The sequence below is a fragment of the Leptopilina heterotoma genome, unplaced genomic scaffold, assembly GCF_015476425.1.
Source record: "Leptopilina heterotoma isolate Lh14 unplaced genomic scaffold, ASM1547642v1 Lhet_190, whole genome shotgun sequence".
Taxonomy (NCBI): domain Eukaryota; kingdom Metazoa; phylum Arthropoda; class Insecta; order Hymenoptera; family Figitidae; genus Leptopilina; species Leptopilina heterotoma.
This window is the reverse complement of record NW_025110909.1, coordinates 175,883-200,208: the sequence shown is the minus strand read 5'-3', so window position 1 is coordinate 200,208 and position 24,326 is coordinate 175,883. Positions and strand designations below refer to the sequence as shown.

Here is a 24,326-nt window from a genome sequence, read left to right as displayed (position 1 = left end):
GGTGCCAAAAGTGCTTAGCCTATGGACACTCTACCCGAACCTGCAAAGGCCCCGACAGAAGTAAAAACTGTCGGAGATGCGGCGGAGAGGGACACCTCGCGAAGAGCTGTAAAGTTAAGCCGAAGTGCCTTACGTGCTTGGACCTGGGGAAGCCAGAGACGGATCACGATTCCGGAAAGAGAGCCTGCCCGGTTTACAGATAAGAACTGCAAAAGATTAAAAGGGCAAATCCTTAAAATTTTTGCAGGTCAACCTGCATACAAGTAAGGATTCACAGTTGCTCCTAATGCAAACAGCAAGGGAAAATGAGGTCGATATCCTGTTCTGCAGTGAGCAGTATCAAGGAAGCGACCTCGCCCCTTGGTATCAGGATAAGGCAAAGAGAGCCGCCATAAAGCTGTGCAACCCAGAATTGCGGGTTGACAAGTTTCTGGAGACGAGCAGTGGGTTCGTGTGGATAGAGGTGGCTAATATACGTATGTATAGCTGCTACTTCTCACCCAACGACCCACTGACAAACTTCGAAGCCAATATCGAAGACCTAGAAGCGAGCCTCACAGAATCCAGGCTGGATGTCATCATCACTGGTGATTTTAACGCAAAGTCGCCAGAGTGGGGTGAGACGAGACTCGACAAGAGAGGAATTCGTATTGGAGAAATGATCTCCAGAAACGACTTATTGGCAGTAAACCGAGGCAATACATGGACTTTTAGACGAGGTGCGATCGGATAAATTATAGATCTAACAAACGCATCGTCTAAACTATTTAGCCGCATAACCGACTGGCGGGTCTCTGAGGAATATACCGCAAGTGACCACCAGTATATTGAGTTCTCAGTCTCGATGGGAGACACACGAGGAGGGAAAAGACAGGATGCTCCTAGTCGCAAAACCTCCTCGTGGAATATGAAGAAACTCGACAAGGAAAAGTTCGGCCGGTCCCTAAGAGAAGCCCTTTTAATTGAGGACTTGGGCTGGGTGAAGAGGCCGAGCAGTCTGGATGCGGAGGTACGAGCGGGGAGGAACATGATAGTCACCGCTTGCAATGCGTCAATGCCACGCAAAGGCGCTACTCCCGTAAGAAAATCCTTGCACTGGTGGTCAGAGGAGCTAGCCTCCTTGAGAAAGGAATGCCTCAAAGCAAGAAGGACATATACCCGATCTAAGGGAGATCCCTTGCTGAAAGAGGCTTTCAAGGAGGCGAAAAAGAACCTCAAGAAAGAGATCCGGAAGTCGCGACGCCATAGCTGGAAGGACCTAATCGAGGAAGTCGATAAGGACCCATGGGGTCTGGCTTTTAAAATCGTAACTAAGAAATTAGTGACGAGGCAAAAGACCCCCGGCCTGGACAATCCCGATTGGGTCAGAAAGATAATAAGTTCTTTGTTTCTTCCTGCGGAGCCATACCTTAGAAGGGACTGGAGTTTTTGCAAAGTCGAAGAGGAAGAACTCTTCACACTTAGTGAACTGCAAAAAGCAGGCAAAAGATTGAAAACAGGCAAGGCGCCTGGAATCGATGGGATAAGTAACGAGATCCTAAAGTTGGTAATCGACACTTCACCCCAGATTCTGCTTCGATGCTTCAATCTTTGCCTTGAGAGAGGAGAGTTCTTCCGCGACTGGAAGCGACAGAGGTTAGTCCTCCTAAGGAAAGGTGAAAAACCTCTAGATAAGGTTTCATCGTACAGGCCTATATGCCTACTAGATACGATGGGTAAACTTCTAGAGGATATGGTTCTGCAGAGAATGCAAAGCCACTTGACCGAAGAGAATCGTCTATCCGATCACCAATTTGGTTTCCGTAAAGGCAAGTCCACGGTTGATGCCATCCAGGCAGTTGTGGACATAGCCAAAGCAGGAAAAAACAAATTGGGACCTGGGAAAAAGAAGAGCTTCTGCGCGTTGGTAGCAATTGACATACGCAACGCGTTTAATTCCGCAAGATGGAAAGATCTCATCGAGTCGATGGAAAAGAAAAACATGCCGCCCTACTTGTTGCGGATAATGGATAATTATCTTAGCGACAGGTGGGTTATATATGAGGGAGACACCTGCACTCTCAGGGAAGAGATGCAGCGTGGGGCACCTCAAGGCTCGAGGGTTGGTCCATTTGTATGGAATGTATCTTACGATGATTTTCTGCGAATGGATCTGCCCGAAGGTGCGGTGATCATCGGCTTTGCGGACGACGCGTTGTTCGTGTGCACTGCCGAAAGTGAGGAGGCTCTTGGGACATTGGTGAACGAATGTCTGCGACTAGCTAAAAGCTGGCTGGATACCAGAGGTCTTGAAATGGCCCTGGAAAAGACCGAGGCACTGCTGGTCACAGACAGACGTGGTTATGAGCTCCCACGAATCGTGATAGACGGATTCGAGGTCAAGTGGAGTAAGCAAATTAAATATCTTGGTGTGGAGTTAGATGGAAGGTTAAACTTCCACCACCACATGGCTACGGCGTCAAATAAGGCGATCGAGTGTGCGGCTAATCTTTCACGGCTAATGCCAAATGTTGGCGGACCCCGTGAACAAAAAAGAAGACTGGTGGCGAGTGTCGCCCACGCTAAAATGCTCTATGCAGCACCAGCGTGGGCCCCATCCCTAAGGAGTAAAAGATGTGTGACCATCTGTGAAAAGATACTGTCTGCGCAGAGATCGATAACAACGCGTATCATCTCTGCATATAAGACGGTATCTACGAGTGCTGTGCAGGTCCTTGCAAGTGTCCCGCCAGCAGATCTTTTGGCGAGGGAAAGGGAAGAAATGTTTCTCTTTTCTACAAAAAGAGGTTCCTTGGATGAGGAAATAAGACCAAGCAAAGGCCTGATCCGCAAAGAAGCGAGGCACAGGCTCATAGAAAGATGGCAAGAAAGATGGGATGGTGAGGAAAAAGGTCGATGGACTTATCGCCTTATCCCGGCACTCGCCACCTGGATAAATAGGAAACACGGTCAGGTTTCCTATTATTTGACTCAGGCGCTCACAGGTCACGGGTGTTTTAACTCGTACCTGTGTCGCTTTAAATTACGCGAGGACGAGGTGTGTGCATATTGCCAGTTCCCTGAGGACAACGCGGAGCACACCCTCTTCTCATGCAGAAAATGGGACTTGGAGAGGCGGGCCATGTTCGAAGGTGTAAACAGTCAAGTTACACCGGAGAACATGGTATCGCTGATGACCCAGTCAGAAGAGAATTAGCGGCAAGTCGAGAACTTCATAATCTCGGTTATGTCGAGGAAGGATCTCGACGGCCGCCAAAAAGCGTAATTTAAACAGCTTTTAATTTGTTTTGTTTGTTTTTTATTAATTTATTATGTGATTTATTTGTCCTTATACATTTTTTAATTTGTTTTATGTTTTCAATATTATATACGCGTTTATTTTTTCTTTTTTTATATATTCGTTTGCAATTTTATCTTTTGACTGTTTACACTTAATTAAACATTTGTTTTTTTTTATTATTTTTGTGCTGTTAATTCCGCTTTTATATTGAAATAGTTTTCAATTTAACTATAAACGCAGGATAACCGCAGAGAAAAGCAGAAAGTCGGATTAGCGACAGAGTTAGAGCGCCACCCTCGATGGCTAAAGTCTTACGACAGTTCCGAGGGAGGGTAAAGGGCTCCAGAAGAAGGGTTACGGGTTTTAGTGGGTCGGGCTGGCAGTAGGTCGCCAGTTTATTAAATTTACTATTTTATATATTTATTTTTCTTTTTTCATCTCCTTTTGTTTTATCACACCAACCCCACATAACCTTGGAGTGCGGAATCCAAGGTATCTGTAGGCAGATTTCCTAAAATTCCCTAAGCAAAAAAAAAAAAAAATAATAATAATAATAATAGAAATATGTAATGGAGTGAACCGGAAAGTCGTTCAAAGCCGAAAGGCATGAACTATGTTAAATAAATAATAAATAATAAACTAAATACTACTATTTACTTCATTTTTCGTTTATAATTTTATTTTTTCTTTCAGCAACTCTATTTGGCGACTGGAAACTCGACAAATTACGACGAAGTGGACGTATCATCCGGTCTCGGGCCAGCACTTGCTTTAGCTGAGCCATGCAATAATAATGGGAGTAACAGTAGAGGAGCACTGGTCGCTTCCGGCGCTGGCGATTCGGAAGGATCCCTCTGGAATTCTGCTGGCGAGCAACTTTGTGTCGTTTGCCAATATTTTCCACTTTCAAGGGCCCTATTACCCTGCAGGTAAAATTAAACGAAGGTTTACTTTTCTCATTTCTAAAAAAAAGAATTGTAAGCGAAGAAATGACAAGATGTCTGAGATGGTGTCAATATAGGTGTCTTTCACCCTATATTGATCGTTTTAATGAAATAATTCTAAAAGCATCCGAATTTGGATAAATTACAATTTTTCTTTTAAATATTTGCGCCTTGCTTCCACTCCCACATTCACTACTTGAGTATGACATCGATTTTCTAGAAAACTACCTTATCCACATACGATTCACTCTACTATCTCCCTATATTTCATTAAAATTTTTCAAGATGCCTATGCACATCCACATGATCCAACGAAGGTTATGTAGGTTATATTATATAACATAAGAAATTCAATTATTTTCAAAAACAATAAAATTCTTCTGAAAAATTCTACTATGTTTAAAAATTAAAAAAAATTCTTCTCAAAAATTTCAATTATTTTCAGAAATAATAAAATTCTTCTCTGAAATCCAATTATTTTCAAAAATTTAAATAAAATAATTCTTGGCAAACATTTAATTATTTTCATAAAATAATAAAAATTTCACAGGAATTCAATTATTTACAAATTTTCTATAAATTTCTTCACAATAATTCAATAAATTTTCATAAATAATAAAATTTTTACAGGGATACCAAAAATCAAAAGAATTCATTCATTTTTGTCGGAGATACGACGATTTTTATTTTAAAATTCAATGAAATTTAACATTGAAAATTAATCACATTTTTTCCATTATCATATAAAAATATTAATTATTCAAAGAAATTTCAAAGAAAAAAAAGATGCGCATTTTTATTTCCTATAAGATGGCAGTTTTCAAAATTCAAAATTTTGAATTTTCATTTTTTACACTTTACGGTACCTTTGACTGACTTTAAAGCGGCTCGCCGAGCGTACGTCCCCTTGTTGTATCCAAGCACTCAATTGATTTACTTTTTGTAACACTTTATGCTGTACTTGGTTACATAGTTTCCTGCGTGTGTCACAGTTTGCCCAAAAGTTGGGTAAACTGATGGTTCCACCAGGTAACTATACTGTCAAGAGGTCAGGACCTTCATTTTACCCAACTTTTGGGCAAACTGTGACACACGCAGGCAACTATGTAACCAAGTACAGCATAAAATGTTACAAAAAGTAAATCAATTTATGATCAATGATCTAATGATCTTTACATTACTTATTGAACACTCTTTCAAAAATGTATTTCAATAACCACATAAGAAAATATTATTATCCCGGGAAATGGGCAATCGACGAAAATTACACATAAACAGATTAATTAAATCATGCCACGGAGAAAAAGGAATAGTTGACACATCCAGATACATGGATATCACAGCCATATTATATTGAAAAATACGGGATATCCATAGTTAAGGTTGCTGTATCCATATTCTATGTCTGGCTGTATATTGTTGGAGCAGCAAAAGATCTATGGTTGGGTGATCCATAGTAATGGAAATGGGAAACAAAAAATTGGAATCACTCAATTAATTAAATTCAATGTCACTTGAGATATTTTATACACATTTTTGTTAATTAATACACACCACTTATGTAATAACCGCATATTAACGAAATAAATTATTAACCGATGGGGGGCGACACGAACCCTAGACCTAACGCATACTAAACACTAACGCTATCCACTACACTATACACGCAACTACAATATTTGAAAAGTTTGTTTTGATGTTTTGTCCCATATAATTAATTTAATAGTAGTTTAAAATTGGCATTTGTATAGGACATGAAATGTATATACAACATTTACGTTTCGAAACCGGTACCGGTCTCCTCATCAGAATTTTATTCAAAAATCATAAAATATGCCATAACTTAAAATTCGGGTATGCATGTGAATAAATCCAAATGCAAAAAAATTAACCTAAAAGTTGTTTTTTTTGGTCATAACTATAACCAGATGTTTTTTGGTGGCAAAAATGTTGCCATACTGGTCATTATTGCAAAAATATTTGCAAAATATTAGCAATTTTTTAAATTAACCAAAAAACATCTGGTTATAGTTATGACCAAAAAAAACAACTTTTAGGTTAATTTTTTTGCATTTGGATTTATTCACATGCATACCCGAATTTTAAGTTATGGCATATTTTATGATTTTTGAATAAAATTCTGATGAGGAGACCGGTACCGGTTTCGAAACGTAAATGTTGTATATACATTTCATGTCCTATACAAATGCTAATTTTAAACTACTACAATATTTGAGCATATAATATTCCTTATATACTATACACATATTTCATGAAAATGAATTTACATAAAAACTAATAGACAATAACGATAATAAATAATAAACAATTATAACACTATTTATACACAATAAACTCACAACGTGATTATATAGACGTGACAGGAAACCGACGCGACGGACAAATTGAGACGACCATTTTTAAATGGATGCCATGATAATGAATTGCGCGCAACTAACTATGGATCTCCCAACCAAAGATTATATGGATGAGGCAGCCATATGTGAAAATCCATAGCATGAATTGTAAGCCCAACCATGCCTATGGATGTCACATCCATATTTGATTCAACAATATAATATGGCTCCCTCATCCATTGATTATGGAATGTGCTTCCATTCTGAAAGTTGTCTCTTCCGTTGAATTGGATAACACAACAATATTCTGCTCAACAATATTTTTATGGATATCTCTTCCAGACCTTTTCTTTCCGTGTACTTCAAAATCCATGTGTACTTTGTCATATACTTATTGCAATTTATTATGATGCATTCATATAAAAAAACATTATTTGAAATTTATAAAAATTAAAATGAATATAAAAAATACAGATAGGGGGTTGTATGTAATTTATTATGATGCATTCATATACACGGAAAAAACTGCATGGTTGGGACAACCATATATATTGAAAAATACGGGATATCCATTTTTAAGGTTATCACATCCATATACCACATCCATTTCTTTAGTTGACACATCCATAGAAAAAAAATGGATATCCCGTATTTTTCAATACACTGTAAAAAAAGGGAGTTAAATTTTAACTCCCCAGGGGATTCTTTAAAAGTCGCACCCATTGGAGAGTTAATGCCAGGGGTGTTAAATAAAGAGAGTTAAAATTTAACACCCAAATGCTAACTCCCCATGGAAAAAATAACTCGCGCGGGTGTTGAATGAAGGGAGTTAGAAATTAACTCTCTTTTGGTGTTGATTTTTAACTCGAAAAATTTCACTCCGAGTCCGTTAACTCCCTAAATTATTTACAGTGTAATATATATTTGATTGAAGAATTTCTGAATAATCGATGAAATTTCGTAAAATTGAATTTTAAACAAAAAGATTTGAAAATTTTCAAAGAAATTTTTCAAAAATTATTAAAAATAATTAATTTAAAGAAGAATCATAGTTAAAAATTCTGCAAAACAATAATTAAATTTATTTAAAAATTTGTTGATAAAATTCTTCATGGGAATTGAATTTTAAGAAACATTCAATTATTCAATAAATTTTTTTTTGTATTTAAATAATTAAATTTGAAATTTGAAAATTTTGATATTAATTTTTTTGAAAAAGTTTAATTGAATTTTTTTATATTATTTGAAGTTTTTATTTTCTATTGTATATTTAATAGTATAATTTACGAATAATTGAAATTCGAAAAATTGAATATTGTAAACAAATGGATTGGAAAATTGTCAAAGAACTTTTTCGAAACTTAATTCATTTAAAGAAGAATTTTAGTTAAAAATTCTTAAAAATAGTAATTGAATTGAAATGTTGAAAATAATTTTGAATAAGTACAATATTCTTATAATATAAAATAACGATTTTATCAATTTTCCATCTTTAATTATTATAAAACATGAAGAAATCGATTGATGTCTTCATGTTTTATAATTATGACAAAATTTAATTTATAGTTTTAAGTAAAATGTTTTCTTATTTGACTCGGACTGGTTATATTTTTGTCAGAAATGTGTCCGTAAATGGTCCGTAAAGTCCCGGCAAAAAGGCTGGAATTGATTGGAATTAAAAAAATGAATTCCATTTAATACCTGATTTTTTTAATATTTCGTAAGTCTACGTAAGGAATAGATAACAGCCAAGTTAAATACCTTTTTATTCCGTATAAACAAAACGTAAAACGGAATTAAATGTATTCAAAACTTTTATGTATTGAATCTGGTGGATATCACGTCAAAAGTCCACCCAAAAAAAATGTTGTCCACTTATTCCCAAATTTTTTTTATGATATGTCCTATTGGTAAGTGATTTGTCGGAAAAATATTTTTGAATTTTATAAAAAATTGTCCGAGGGGGAGGGGGTTGAAGTTCTGAACTTTTGCGTGACAAGCTCCACTTTGATTATTTCTTATAATTAGAGGAAAATTTTTTTTAAAAAATTAGGATATGTGTTTTTTAGATTTTTTCATGGGCTTTTGAATGGCACAGTCTATTTTTAAAAAATTTTTTATTTTGACACAAATTTTGAAAAAATATAAATAAATTTTTACTTTTCGCATCTTTGGGTCCATTTTTTTTTCCTTTTATTTTTAAATGAAAGCTGAGCTTTTTTTTGATGACATAATTGTTTTCCAAAAAACCGTTTTTTTGTTTTCGATAAATGAATTTTTGAATACAGCACATCACGTCGTCGCGCCGCAATTTAATTTATAAAACGTTCCATTGAACTATTTTCTGCATTTTACAGGGTTGAGACTGACATTAGAATAATATAATGCCTGCATTATAGTTTTTTTTTTATTTTTTTAAATTAAAAAAAAATATTTAATTTTTTTAAATTCCTAACAAAATTTAAAAAAAAATTTTTTTAGACTTTTATTTCTAATTTAATGCCTACATTTTATTTATTTTCATTTCTTCTCATTTTTTTTATTTTTTGATGTTGAAAATTTTCCTCCGATGTCTAAATATTTTAAAATACTGATTTCCTTACATTTTCAAAACAGGTATTTTATTTTTTCTTTTTGTTGGCTTTTTCACTTTAGCTGTTCTCGACTTTGTCTCTGTACTTTTTGTTTTAGTGCCCTTATTTTTCTAATCTTTTGACTCGATAGGATATTCCTACAAATGACGAAAAATTGTTCCTTAAAATAACTTCTTCGGGTTTAAATTATGTGGAGTTTCCAGCATCAAAAGATTTAAAAAGTAAAGGCACTAAAACAAAAGATGCAGAGGCAAAGTTGAGAACAGCTAAAGTAAAAAAAAGCCAAAAAAAATAAAATACAGGCATTAAATTAAAAATAAAATTGCAAAAAAATTTTGTTAAAAATTTAAAAAAATTAAATATTTTTTTTAATTTAAAAAAATAAAAAAAACTATAATGCAGGCATTATATGTGACTGTCTACGAGAAAACACGGCTTAAGTTCAGAAAATCAATTTTGAGTTTTTTATGGTAATCGACAGATGTTATGTTGCTTTTTCAAATGCAAAAGTCAAAAGTTAAAATATCAATTACTTTCGCCAATATATCGTTTTAAAGATGGGTATGTCAAGCGTAGTTAACTTCAATCGTAGTACTTCAATCGCTCGCCCTGTGAAATTCACGTTTAGGAGCTAAGCCGCGTTTTCTCGTGGACAGTCACATATTGTTCTAATGTCAGTCTCAACCCTGTAAAATTCAGAAAATAGTTCAATGGAATGTTTTATAAATTAAATTGCGGCGCGACGACGTGATGTGCTGTATTCAAAAATTCATTTCTCGAAAACAAAAAAAAACGTTTTTTTGGAAAACAAGTATTTCATCAGAAAAAAGCTCAACTTTCACTTAAAAATAAAAGGAAAAAGAAAAAATTGACCCAAAGATGCGAAAAGTGAAAATTTATTTTTTCAAAATTTGTGTCAAAATAAAAAAATTTTTGAAAACAGACTGTGCCATTCGAAAGCCCATGAAAAAATCTAAAAAACCCATATCCTAATTTTTTTTTAAATTTGTTCCTCTAATTATAAGAAATAATCGAAGTGGAGCGTGTCACGCAAAAGTTCAGAACTTCTACCCCCTCCCCCTCGGACAATTTTTTATAAAATTCAAAAATATTTATCCGACAAATTACTAACCTATAGGGCATTGTAACCAGACCTTTTTCAACAATAACAAATAAATATAATTAACAGGACACGGAATATTTATAAACAAATTAAATTTTTGTAAACAAAATTATTAGTCGCGAAATAGATAAACAAATAACAAAAATAAATACTTACGATAAGCCAAAGATTTTTAGGTCCGAACAATAATTTAGAAATTAATAATATCTCAATAAATAAAAAAAGGAAGAATTTTAAATAAACCTAAGTGTTGAGCGCCAGTCCTTTCTTGGGACAGTTTTAGAAATGCGGATACTAAATATCCAAGATAAACAAAATAATTGGTACTAAATACCCAAAACAAAAGCTAAAGTAATAGAACTAAATTCTATAAAAAGACAAAAATCTACTATTAAAATTCTTTCAATTAAAATCATTAAGATAAATATCAATTTTAATGCCGGTCGACTAGCAAAAGACGGAGGAGGGGGAATTCGAGAAAATCATATTCAAAATATTACATTTAATAACGATTTATTATAACATTTAAATTTGCAGATAATTTTCACAATTAAACAAAGTAGTCAATTATCACAGGTTTACAAATTAAAAACTTTTTTTTGCCAATCGAACAAAACAATTTTTTTTCGAATAGTAGGTGTTTTTTAAGTAAGAAAATCATAGTTTTAATTTTTTTCCCTCGTGCAGTTTTTCTGTAGCTTCAAATTTTGCATTTTCGAGGTGCGACGCGACTTAAACTTACCTGTAGGAAAATTAGCTTGTCAAAATATAATAAATGAGGTATCATTGGAAAGGTTATTGAATTACCTTTCGATCCATAGATCACAGGATAAAATTCAACAAAAATTGAGAGAGTTACAGTCGATTAAAGATAAAATTTCATGACAATTTTGATGATTTTTAGACATTTGAGTAACTTCTACTATTTTTTTCTACATCAAACAGGAAAGAATGTTTAGGTTTTAATTTTTTTATTGATAGTCTATATCATTACACAAATTTTGAGCCCTTGTGGACCTCGATTGGATTAAAAATGACAATTCTACACTAAATTTAGTGAACGAAACTACATTCTTCATTTTTAGTATCCCTTAAACATTTGCAGCAAAAATTGAAGTAATAAAATTTAGTTAAGCTCTAAAGTTAGTAAAATCACTAATAAAGGATTTCTGAAATCGTAGATTTCGAATCCAATGTTAGTTTTCTAAATTTCAAAATGGCGGATCCAATATGGCGTCACGTTTTTAAAAATCGATTAAATTCGTCTTAAATTCGTTACTCGGGGGTTTTCGGGGTCGCTGATTGCGAATATGATGTCAGATTTGAAAAATTAAAAATGGCGGATCCAATAGGTGCAAATTCGATGAATTTTAAAAAACTCGTTCACCATTAAGAATCCATCCTTTCATCCAAAAATTGTTTTGTTCGATTGACAATTTCACTGTAAACCAGTGTTACATAAACAATTTCTCAATAATTGTCTTAATTAAGCCAATGTGTTCAGCCAAAATTATTATCGCAAAATTACAACTTATATCTAAAAATATTACACATAAAATTGGGGAAAACGGGACAAAACAGTTTGTCAAAAATTATTAAGTTTCTCAAAATAAGGGACAAATTTTATTATAAATGGGACAAATTCATTTATTAAAATAAGGTTTTTCTCGGTAAAATAGAATATACGGGACGAAATAAATAACAATTACAAATGGAACAACTCCATTTATTAAAATATAGAATTTTCTCAATAGAATAAAATATAAGGGACAAAATAATTAAATAACAATTATGAATAGAACAACTCTATTTATTAATTAGGGATTTTCTCAATAGAATCAAATATAAGGGACAAAATAATTACATAGTAATTATAAATAGAACAACTCTATTTATTAATTAGGGATTTTCGCAATAAAAGTCAAATATAAGGAGGGAATTTATTGTAAATGAGGCAACTTCATTTACAATTTACACACAAAAATAATCATAGGGACGAAATTAACAACAATATAAATATTTGTTTTTGGCTGAAATTATAATAAAAGAAAAACATAAAAAATACATAAGAAACTCTTGCAGCATGGTCGAGTGAGAATAAAGAATTTAATATAAGAAACAATTTCAAATTTAAACAATTAATATTCTACAATAACAATTTAAATAGAAGAAGCTAGAATTAATATAAACCAGAAAGATAGGAAATTAATATACTACTATTGTATTCTCACTCGGCCATGAGGCCGGCCGAACCACTTGTTACATTATACAAAAAAAAGAAATGGAAAACTAAGAAAATTACATTTAAGAAAAGAAAATTAGGGAATGTTGCAACTAGACTTACATTTTTAAAACAAGAAATTTCGAAGATCGAAGCTGGAATTGGTGAAATCGAGAAGTCCAAGAAGAACACAATTAGCACAAAAAAGTAACTTAGAAAATTATATTTTGGGATGGTAGCGAAGAGAAGAATAGCGAACTGCTGTCCTGGTAGGCTGCTAAATCCAAAGAGGACGATACGAATTTTCCTGATGAGCATGCTGCCTTGATTCCTCCCCTCCGTTTACCCCGCCGGTTACCATGGTCCCAAAACTTGTATTACTCCGCCGAAAACAGGAGCGTAATTACTGTCAAAAATAGTGACACCGGGGTATATTTAAATTTGTAATTTCTCGCTTCCTGAGATTTTTACTTTTTAATTCGTATTTTCCTTGTCGTCAACCTCCAAAATTCTTTGATTGTCACTCGTAAAGGGAAATGTTATTAGTCAAAATTAATCAAAATCAAAAAGGGGAAAAGTTGAGATTAGTGACATGAGAATTCGGGCCTGGGCAAAAGGTGTCTCTTTACAATATAGAGAAATGACAGGGACCATCCTGTTCAATAGTCAATCTTTTAACAATTTTGAGGTTTTATTAGAATTCGGCAAATATAAAAAAATAATTCTAATTTACTCAAAGGGTTATTTGTGAGATGACTTTTGGGTAGGTTGAATTTAAAAAGTGACAGGTATATCGAGTCAATTCGATTTTCGTTTGGTTGACGTTGTAGTTTTCTGCTGTGAGTGAACGGAAAGTCGAATATGCGCAGGTGTGATGATCGTTCTTTTCTGCTCGTAAGGCGATTACCGGGAAACGTCTCGATTTTGAATTTGCTTGGAAGTTTTTCATGAAAAGGGAATACAATAATATTAATAAATAAATTCTATAAATAAATATTTTGACCAGAACTGAGAAATTGCTGCAGCCATTGTTGATCGGCGTGAGGGAGTTTGTTTGTTTATAATTTTATAAATTAATTTTGTTTACAAATTTCTCTAAAATTTTTGCCACGTCACAACACTCCCCTTCTAAAAGAGGGCCGAAAACGGCCTCTTGCGAAGGCAAGCGGTTCCGCCTCGTTCAATAATTGCAGAGTTTCTCAGTCGTAAAGTTAGTCAATGATATTTTAAAATGAACTTAAAGTTAATCTTTGTGCGTATGTGGACTTCCTGAGAGAGATCTTATTAAGTTTCTGAAATGAATGTTATAATATCAATCTTCAATATTGTTTTGTGTTCATTTAATGCTTTAAAGGGGTGGGGTTGTCTAAGATATTCTTAGACACAGAATTCTTTGTTATTATTAGGATTTTGTGTTTTGGGAATATCATTTTTGTTTCGGGGCTTTCGGCTGGGTTACTACAAAATCATCGGTTTCGGGATCACAAAAGGATCATCAGTAGATTCTGAGTGGTGATTGATATTCGAGCAGGCGAGTAGGTCTTCGGAATCAATTCCGGTGGAAATTCCGCGGTCTTTTTCCGAAAACAGATCGGGTAGTGTCTCGTTAAGAATAACGGAAAAATCGCCAAAGATAAAAGAGTCAGAAGTGGAATTGGTTCTTAATCAAACAGCTTAGGGAATTGTTCTTATTTTTAGGGTAAGTGAATAGTTAGATAGATTAATTATCTAGTAGTGCGTACAAAAAAAACTCGAATATGTTAATTTTTTTTTCAATAATAGGTTTTTTCCCTTAGAAGGATCATCTCGTACACCTTTCCCCTATGTTGAGTATTGTGCTGGTATAAAAAATTAGAAGTTATTCTTGTTTTAAGAAATTGTATTAGGAGTATTTGAAAATAAATTAATTCAATTTATTAAAACAAGAATAACAACCTAAAATTTGAAAAAGAATTTCTGTAATTCAGGTAATTTAAATTACATGAGAGATGTATGTCATTCTAACCTACAATGAAAGAGAATTTCTGTAATTCAGGTAATTCAAATTACATGAGAGATGCGTGTCATTCTAACCTACAAAGGTCCGAATGACATGCATCTCAAAAACTCGAAGAACTTGAACTGATTATTAATTACTTTTATTGACAACAACATAATTGTAATCTTCTTATTTACTAAAATGTAACAACGTTTTAATTTGCACCATATTATATATATGCACGTGGAGCCGGTTAAAAAGACAAGCACATTACAACTTGTTACAAATCTGACTGAAATCACCTTGAACAAAACCATTTATCTCTTTTCTCTTTTCATCGTTTTTTCCCGTAACCATTTTGATTGGTTAATTTTTTGTTTGACTAGGAAGTGTTTGTTATTATTATATTTGTTATTAACCTATTTCTATAATAAATTTTATTTTTTGTATTATTTACTTTACCCAAAATTTAAAAAAATTAATTTAATTCAATTAAATAAAAAATTACGAAAATTTTTAATTTCTCATTAATTATTATTATGTGTTTATTTACTCTCCCTGCAATAAGGAGGGTTCGAGACTCCCAAATACATTCACAAGTCAACTTATTCTATATATGAGGCTCCGGATCTTAAAAGGGCACTTTCCGCATAGACTTTACATGGTTAAAGTGCCCTTTTAAGATCCGGAGCCTCATACACTGAAAGAATTTTGGGCAGGCTGCAGGCTTTACCTGAGTGCTGCTAGAGCTCGCTGCCTCAAGCTCGCAGTTAACCTTAAAAAGGCGAGAATCTACTCCCGAAAGGTAAGCAGCAACTCCTCAGGGGCAGCTGCTCACCTTTCTGGAGTAGATGCTCGCTTTTTTGAGGTGAGCTGCAAGCTCTGTGCAAGGGGCACTAATTTCGGACTTGAAAAGCCAGCAGCCTGCCTAAATTCTTTCAATGTATATACAAAATTTCTTAATCTATAACGCCGCTTATGTCCCGCACATCAACAAAACTTAACCTACACGCAACTTATCCTATTCTCATCACAATCATCCACTCAAAAATCGCCAGTGCCAGGGCTTCCGTTTCCAGTTCCCTTTATCCATACTGATTGATTTTCCATTAACGCCCCACCCCTTTAAATCCTTAATCTCCATCTTCATTCCTATCGACTTCATTTCTCTTCATTCACCCAATCATTCATTCCAACCTTAAACATTTAAATTAAAATATTTTTCTTGCAGCAATTAAAAAGAATTAAAAAAATTCGTATTCTATTCTTTTTAACCGGAAACAAATTTACAGCTGATAATAGCTTTTAAATTTTAGAATTAACCCCTTGACTGCCGATGGCAAAGATGTTTGCCATTTCAGACTTTGCTCTGACTGCCGGAAAACTGACAATCTTTGCCATGATAAAAATTGATGTAAAAAAGTCAAAAATGGATGAAAATTAAAAATAAAATGATTTCTAAAAAGTCAACGCTATGTAGAATGCGACGCACGTTTCTGTTTTTAAATTCAATAAATTATAAAAATGTTATAAATTTTTAAAAACAACATTTTTTGCAAATTTTTCAAAATCTTTGCCATGGACAATACAATGCATTTTTATTTTAAAAATGTATAAAATCGCCTGAAATATAGTACTCGGTGGTTTTTGGGGTCGCTGATTACGAATATGATGTCAGTTTTTCAAAATTCAAAATGGCGAATCCAATATGACGGACGACTTTTTTAAAAATTGAAACAAATTACCTGAAATTTGTTACTCGGAGATTGTCGGGGTCGCTGATTACGAATATGATGATGGTTTTTTAAAATTCAAAATGGCGGATCCAATATGGCGGATGACTTTTTTAAAAATTGATCCAATTTACCTGAAATTTGTTACTCGGAGGTTTTCGAGGTCGCTGATTACGAATATGATGTTGGTTTTTCAAAATTCAAAATGGCGGATCCAATATGGCGGATGACTTTTTTAAAAATTGATAATTGATCCAATTTACCTGAAATTTGTTACTCGGGGGTTGTCGGAATCGTTGATTACGAATATGATGATGATTTTTCAAAATCCAAAATGGCGGATCCAATATGGCAGACATTTTTTTTAAAAAATTTGGATTCGCTTGAAAATTATCATTCGGGGGTTTTCGGGGTCGCTGATGACGAATCCGATGTCAGTTTTTAAAAATTTAAAATTGCGGATCCAATATGGCATACCGTGGAGATCCACTTCACTTATGAACTTATTAGAAAGGTGAGGACATTTCAATGGAATTTCAATTTTTGCACTCTCTTTATAGCTGTTCTATGAAACCGGCATTTGTAAAATTTGTTCTGCTTTTATGATAAAAACAAAAATTTTTTAAAAAGATGTTCGCCATATTGGATCCGACATTTTGAATTTTTAAAAACAGACATCCGATTCGTCATCAGCGACCCCAAAAACCCCCGAGTGATAATTTTCAAGAAAATCCAAAATTAAAAAAAAATATCCGACATAATGGATCCTCAATTTTTAATTTTGAAAAACTGACATAGAAATCGTCATCAGCGACCCCGAAAACCCCCTAATGATAATTTTCAAGCGAATCCAAAATTAAAAAAAAATGTCCGCCATATTGGATCCGCCATTTTGAATTTTGAAAAACCATCATCATATTCCTAGTCAGGGACCCCGAAACCCCCCGAGTAAAAAATTTTAGGTAATTTTGATCAATTTTTAAAAAGCCGTCCACCATATTGGATCCGCCATTTTGAATTTTGAAATATTGAAATCAGATTCGTAATCAGCGACCCCGAAAATCCCCGAGTGACAAGTTTCAAGCGAATCCAAAATTAAAAAAAAATGTCCACCATATTGGATCAGCAATTTTTAATTTTTTAAAACTGACATAGGATTCATCATCAGCGACCCCGGAAAACCCCCTAATGATAATTTTTAAGCGAATCCAAAAAAAAAAAGTCCGCCATATTAAATCCGCCATTTTGAATTTTGAAAAACCATCATTATATTCATAGTCAGGGACCCCGAAACCCCCCGAGTAACAAATTTCAGTTAATTTTGATCAATTTTTAAAAATCCGTCCGCCATATTGGATCCGCCATTTTGAATTTTGAAAAACCGACATCAGATTCGTAATCAGCGACTCCGAAAACCCCTGACTAACAAGTTTCAGACAAATTGGACGATTTTTTATTCTTGGCATTCTGGGCACATTTAGTGTTTTTCAGCCGGCAGTTAAGGGGTTAAGTAGAATTCACTTTATTGGCGATTTATCCTACTCCGTGAAACTAGAATAAGTGGAAAAGTCAGGTATTAAAAAGAATTAATATTTTTCACCTCCGTGTACGAACGTGAGATAACTTTAAATCCATCCAATTCCAGCCTTCTTGCCGGGGTTCGTATTTTTAATACTTTCACTGGATCAACTCGCCTCGACAATTTTTCCATTTTCAACTTTATACTCTCATTTTCCAGGGGCAGATCCAGACAAGGTTCTTGGGGGGGGGCATCTGCTAGACGCTAGCTTGATAACCTTTCATAAATGAAATTTTTATTTAAAAAATTCCAGGAAGTTTGAATTCTCGGGGGGAAGGGGCATGTCACTGTGCCCCCCCTGGATCCGTGCCTGTCATTTTAACTTTCCTCGAATTTCTAATCTTCCCCTCTTTCACTTCCTTTAAACATTTTTTTAATCCATTCATTCTCTTCCACATGTTTTCCTTTTCCTTTCCTGTTTTCCTTGACGCAACCTAACCTCAAAATTAAGATTTTTCTTTCTTAGTTTTTTGGCCCTCACTCAAAGTATTCTTTTCTCTTGCGCTACTAAAATTTTGACTTTAATTTTGTTTCTGCAGTGAAAAGAGTAAGCAGATTTGAACAAAAATATTCTTTACCCTTTTAATTAATTTCTCTTTCAATTTCAGACACACGTGCATTTGCGCCTCGTGTTTCGGGAAATTGGACAGGTGTCCCATGTGTCGCAGTCCAATTAAAAGCTACTTTTGCATAAGGGGCGAGGAGTACATGCCACCCGAGAAGGAGGTGAATCCCTGCAAGCACAGAAGAACCGCTCACGGCCCTTCGCACTGGCTCCACGATTGGAACGACAGACTCACGGACTTTCTCGGCTTTGCTCGATAAAAAAAGAAGATGAAAAGAAAACTTTCAACTTTTTTTTCGCCAAGCCTTTTAACCGTCCTTAAGCCTAGTTTCAACTTCCCATTCCCAATTCACAAAAGCCGTAAGCAAAAGTTAAGGAGGGGGGGGTTATCAAACGGTTCGTCCTCGAAACTTTTTTCATAATTTATAGAAAAAAATGTACGTCCACTGCCTTTCAAAGGCAGAAGAAAAAAAATTAACAAATTTAACGAAAAAAGGGTAAAATTAGAAAAATTTCGTTTTTTTATCAAATAAACGGAAGTTGCAATCAAGGAGAAGGAACATTTTTTTACTAATACATTAAGACGTTCTTTATTGAAAAAAAAAGATTTCATCACTTGACATCAATTTCTATTTTTAATCTTCACAAAAAAAACATATCGTAAATTTTACGATCCAGTGAAAAAAATCTCATTTCCTTCTCCTTAAGAGAAATAAAAGTATGAATATATGATCAATAAGGAAGTTTTTAAAGACTAGTTAAATTTTTTTTCCCACCTTTTTTCGCTTATGAAAAAAGGACAAATCTCCCTCCGCCAAGCTTTATTCTTCCCTTAATAATAAAAAGAGATTATCGTTGCATTTACGTTTCTTTGCAAATTTTTGTAAAAGAAAACAAACGAAAAGAATTTAAACAAAAAAAATACGAAAAAGTATTTTTTTATCACAAAGTTAAGCAAAGAAAAGAATAATAAAATTTAAGTTGTAAATACACAGACTGTGATAATCCTGAATAATTGTCTTTTTATAATTGTGGATTGCACTCTACAAAAGGTGCTTTGGATCAAATATATAATAATAAATATATATATATATAAACGAATTTCAGTATGAATTTTTTTAAAATAATGATGATAATAATATAATCGACATTTTCCCCCAACTCGATACGATTTTAAACTCTCTTTCTCTTTAAATATAAATAAGTAGATTCTAGTTAATAGAAATCGACATTCGCAAGGCTTAATGATTTTTCTTTTTCGATTCTCGAGAGTTAAGAAAAAATAATAAATAAATCGAAACCTCAATTTGTATATAGAGTAGAAAATTAGGGCCTATCAAGTCAATGTATTTTAGTAGAAAGATATTTAACTGTGTTTATTTATACGTGCGATATTCCGATGACGAACGGACATTTTTGAGAAAAATAAAATAGAAAGCGCGTTGACTCGTCGCAAAAAAAACCTGTACATAATTTATTTAATAAAGAATTTCGTTCCTAAAGACTGCTTTCATAGAACCCCTTTCCATTCTATTCCTATTCGTAAATTTTTGTATTTTTATATTTATTTATAAATATATATATATATATATATATATATATATATATATATATATATATATATATATATATACACTGAAAAAAAAAGTATTGAACCAAGAAAATTTTTCTTGGTTGAAGCAAATCGTGGGATTGAATACGGCCAAGACTATTAAAGTATTGATTCAAGAAAACGATTTTCTTGACATAGGATATTTGGGAGAAGAACATATATTCTTGATCCAAGAAAATATGGAATTCGACCAAGAAGTTAATCGACTTGTACGAAATATAAAATGTATAAAATATTTTCTTGTTCTAAGAATATATATAGTTAATTGAATTATTTTATTTGATTCATTCAATTTTTTGTAACGTTCGTTCAAGTAATTCAAGATTTAAATGAAGAAAAAATTTATTTTGTGAGAGAACGCAGATATTCTTGATCCAAGAAAATATGGAATTCGATCAAGAAGTTAAGTAGCATGTAAGAAATGCAGAATATATTAATTCAAAATCATTTATGTATCAAATCAAGAAAGTATGTTCTCTGTCCAAGAAAATATTTTCTTGATTTGAGAAAATTTATAGATTTCAATCAAAAAAATACTTTCTCAATACAAGTAAATTATTTACTTAAATTACCCTCCCCCCTTACCCCCATCCCATCTTTTCTAATACTTAGGTCAAACATTTTTATTATTTAATTAATTAACATTTATATTTTTTATTTAAATAATTAAATAATTGTTATTTTACATATATTTTTACATTTAATTATTACTTAACACAAATACAACAAATATACCTTGAAAGAAAATTTTCCACGGTCGGAGGAATTGAACTCGGGTTGCACGCACCAGAAGCCGTCACGCTACCACTATGCCATCCTAGCCTCAATGGACAGTTTTCAAAAACTGATATTTAAGTTGCATATACATTTGAAGAAAAATATTTTCTTGGATCAAGAACACTGGCATTGTGTTAAGTAAAAAAAAGTTTCAAAGCAAATAAATAAAATGATTCGATTCAAGAAACATGAATTCTCCACACAATACTTTATTATTTCTCTTAAGAACATGATATTCTAGATTCAATACTTTTTGGTACTTCGGAAAAGTAAAATATTTGGTTGAAATAATTACATATTGAGTTCTGACAAATACTAAATTGTTAATTCAAGAATTTTGTTCAACGCTAATAATTACTTGACACAAGAAAATGAATTTCTTTCTTCAAATAAATATGGGATTAATTGAATATAATTTTTAATCAACTTGAAACAAATATTTACTTATATTAACCTTCGTATTTTCTTGAATCAGGATTATATGAGCGTTGAATTAAGTAAAAACTTTTTTAAAGGAAACAAAAGAATGATTTAATTCAAGATCTTACACTTAATTGAATTGAATAAATAAAATATTTCATTCCAGAAAATATAATATTCTCGCAAGAAATTAATGATTTTGAAACATGAGAATATAGAAATGCTTTAAGTAAAAGAAATGCTTAGATTAATTAATATTTCTTTGAAACAAAATAATTTTTAATTGAGTTGAAACAATTATTAACTTGTATTAATCTTCCCATTTTCTTGGCTCAAGACTATGGGTGTTGGATGAAATAAATAGTTGCTTTAAAGGAAATAAAAAAATTATTTGACTCAAGATACCAAATGACTCAAGGTAAATTACTTGACGTGAGAACATGATATTCTTGATTCAATACTGTTTCGAGACTTGGCGCATGTAAAACAGTTCGTTTGAAACAGTAAGATATTTACTTATGTCAAACCCATATTTTCTTATTTCAATAACTTTGATCAATGCTCAAAATTACTTGACACAAGAAAATAAATTTCTTCCAATAAGAAAATATGGGTTTGTTTCAAATAAATCAGGTCAAGAAAATGCATTTACTTGATTCAATGAACTTTTTTTTTCAGTGTATATATATGTATATATATATATGACTCGCTCTCAAAATGGGCACCTAAGAACAAATTTCTGTATTTTTATAAATTATGTATATTTTTGTGTTTTTATACATTTTTTTGTATGTTTAAATATTTTTTCTATATATTGACAGTTTGAGATTACATAACCGTTATTTTTATACTCACCATTTAGAAGTCTTCGATTTTTATGTAGACTCAGAAAGATTCCTCAATAATTTTAAAAATTCTTCGGACAAAGTTGTTAACTAGTCGAATATCACAAAAAGAATTAAATTAAATGTCCTCTATCTTCTTGATGAATTTTCTGAGAACTGTCGGTTCGTTTTCGACTGTCGGTAAAGCAGTATTGTTTGGCGCAACAATCGTTGGACTTTAAATATGTCTGAAGTAGATAACTCCCACTAACGTTGTAAGTTGTATTCTAAAACAATAAAAAATGGTCAATAATTATAAACTTTCTTTTTCTGGTATTAAAATACAATTCTAAAAAATTGAAAATTTTCCATTCATGACATAAATACATTAAAATTTTTTTTTGACAGCTTGAGATTATTTAACCATTATTTTTACTTACCATTTAAAAGTCTTCGTTTTCTATGTAGACGTAGGAAGATTAATTTAAAATTGTTAGCGGACAAAGTTTTTAACTTGTCGAACATCGAAATAAAAATGGAAATTAAATGTGACTAAAAGGCAACTTTGATCTTCCTGGTAAATTTTTTGAGAAATGTCAATCTATTAACCTCTGTTGGTTCATTTTGGATTGTCGATAAAACAGTATGTTGAATTGTGTGGCGCAACGATCGTTGGACTTTAAATATGCCTCCACTGAAAAAAAAGTTAATTGAATCAAGTAAATGCATTTACTTGATCTATTTTACTTGAAACAATCTCATATCTTCTTATTTGAAGAAATTTATATTCTTGTGTCAAGAAAATATTAGCATTGGACAATGTACTTGGATTAAGAAAATGTGGGTTCAATGCAATTAAATATATTATTATTCCAAGCAAATTATTTTACTTGCGCAAAGTAGTAAAAAATTCTTGAATCAAGAATTTTATTTTCTTGACTTAAGTATGTTACGTGGAGTATTTCGGTTTCTTGAATCAAATCATTTTTTTGTTTGTTTTAAAACTATATTATCATGTTTCAAAAACATCGAACTTCTTGAAAGAATATTACATTCTCTTGATTGAAGTAATTTATTTTCTCCATCGAATAAAGGAATATTTTCTTGAATCAAATAATTTTTTTGTTTCCTTTAAAACAGTTTTTTACTTAGTTCAAATACATCTTAGTCTTAATCCAAGAACATGAGAAAATTAATATAAGCAAATAATTGTTTTTATTTGATTAAAAATTTTATTGTTTCATATAATCATTAACCTAAATAATATATATATATATATTGTTTTATTTTAAGAATTATATATAAATATTATATATAAGTAGATAGGCAGGGAGCGTTCTAACTCAAGATCCCTGCACCGACATGTTACCGACACTTTAGCCCAGACTCAAACCACTTAGCCAAGACTCAAACCATTAGGGGGGGGATATTCAGACTGTTATGCTGAGCTGGATATGACGTCATACTTCCAAGAATTGGGGGGGGGATATTGAGATCGTGATTCTTGGAATTTATCAAATTTCTTGGAATTATAACTTCATATTATAAAACAATCCTTGAATTTTCCATAGGGGTTGGTGACTCAGAATTTTGGAATTTTTTATTGGTATTTCCTATTTTTTGGGTGAATTCTTTAACGATGACACATAATTTTTTTGTTTTTCGCAAAATGGGGTTGACGACTCATTATCATTGCTATTTCCTGTTTTTGTTTTTTACATGGTGCATTCTTTAACGATGACACATAATTTCTTTGTTTTTTGCAAAATAGAGGTTGATGACTCAGTTTTGGAATTTTTCATTGATGACTCATAATGATTGGTATTTCCTGTTTTTGTTTTTACAGGGTGCATTTTTTAACGATGACACATAATTTCTTTGTTTTTCGAAAATAGGGGTTGATGACTCAGTTTTGGAATTTTTCATTGATGACTCATTATCATTAGTATTTCCTGTTTTTGTTTTTACTTATTTTATTCTTGGAATTATTATTTTCGTCTAAATATTGCAAATCACTGTTTATTAGATTCTTATCTAAGGAATTTTTACAAACATTTTTGGTTCTTTTCATAAGAATGCTTTTGATCTTACCGAAATTCCAAGAAATCTATAATTAACTTGAAGGTCAAATAGGTCATATCTCATGTATATAAAGAGGGCAATTTTTATAAACGAAATCATTCCAGCAGTTTAAGTTGGTTAATGAACATATTAGCAGAACTACGTCGTGAAATTCAAGTGCGCTTGAACAAATTAATTCAAGAAATACATAAAGTTAAAAGTTTAATTGAAGCAAGGTCGCAGTTAAATATTTTAATA

General features: G+C 32.4%; 1 protein-coding gene across 4 annotated transcripts in view; it reads left to right on the top strand.

The window, feature by feature from the left end:
- Positions 1-19,876, top strand: part of LOC122500705 (cell growth regulator with RING finger domain protein 1-like) — a 219,211-nt gene extending 199,335 nt beyond the window's left edge. For all 4 annotated transcript variants that reach the window (XM_043609765.1, XM_043609763.1, XM_043609764.1 and 1 more), the window contains 2 exons: positions 3,974-4,209; positions 18,418-19,876. In XM_043609765.1, the coding sequence (XP_043465700.1) occupies positions 3,974-4,209; positions 18,418-18,634 (453 nt within the window). In that variant the 3' untranslated portion in view covers positions 18,635-19,876. The remainder of the gene's footprint in view (positions 1-3,973; positions 4,210-18,417) is intronic.
- Positions 19,877-24,326: the final 4,450 nt, after the last annotated feature.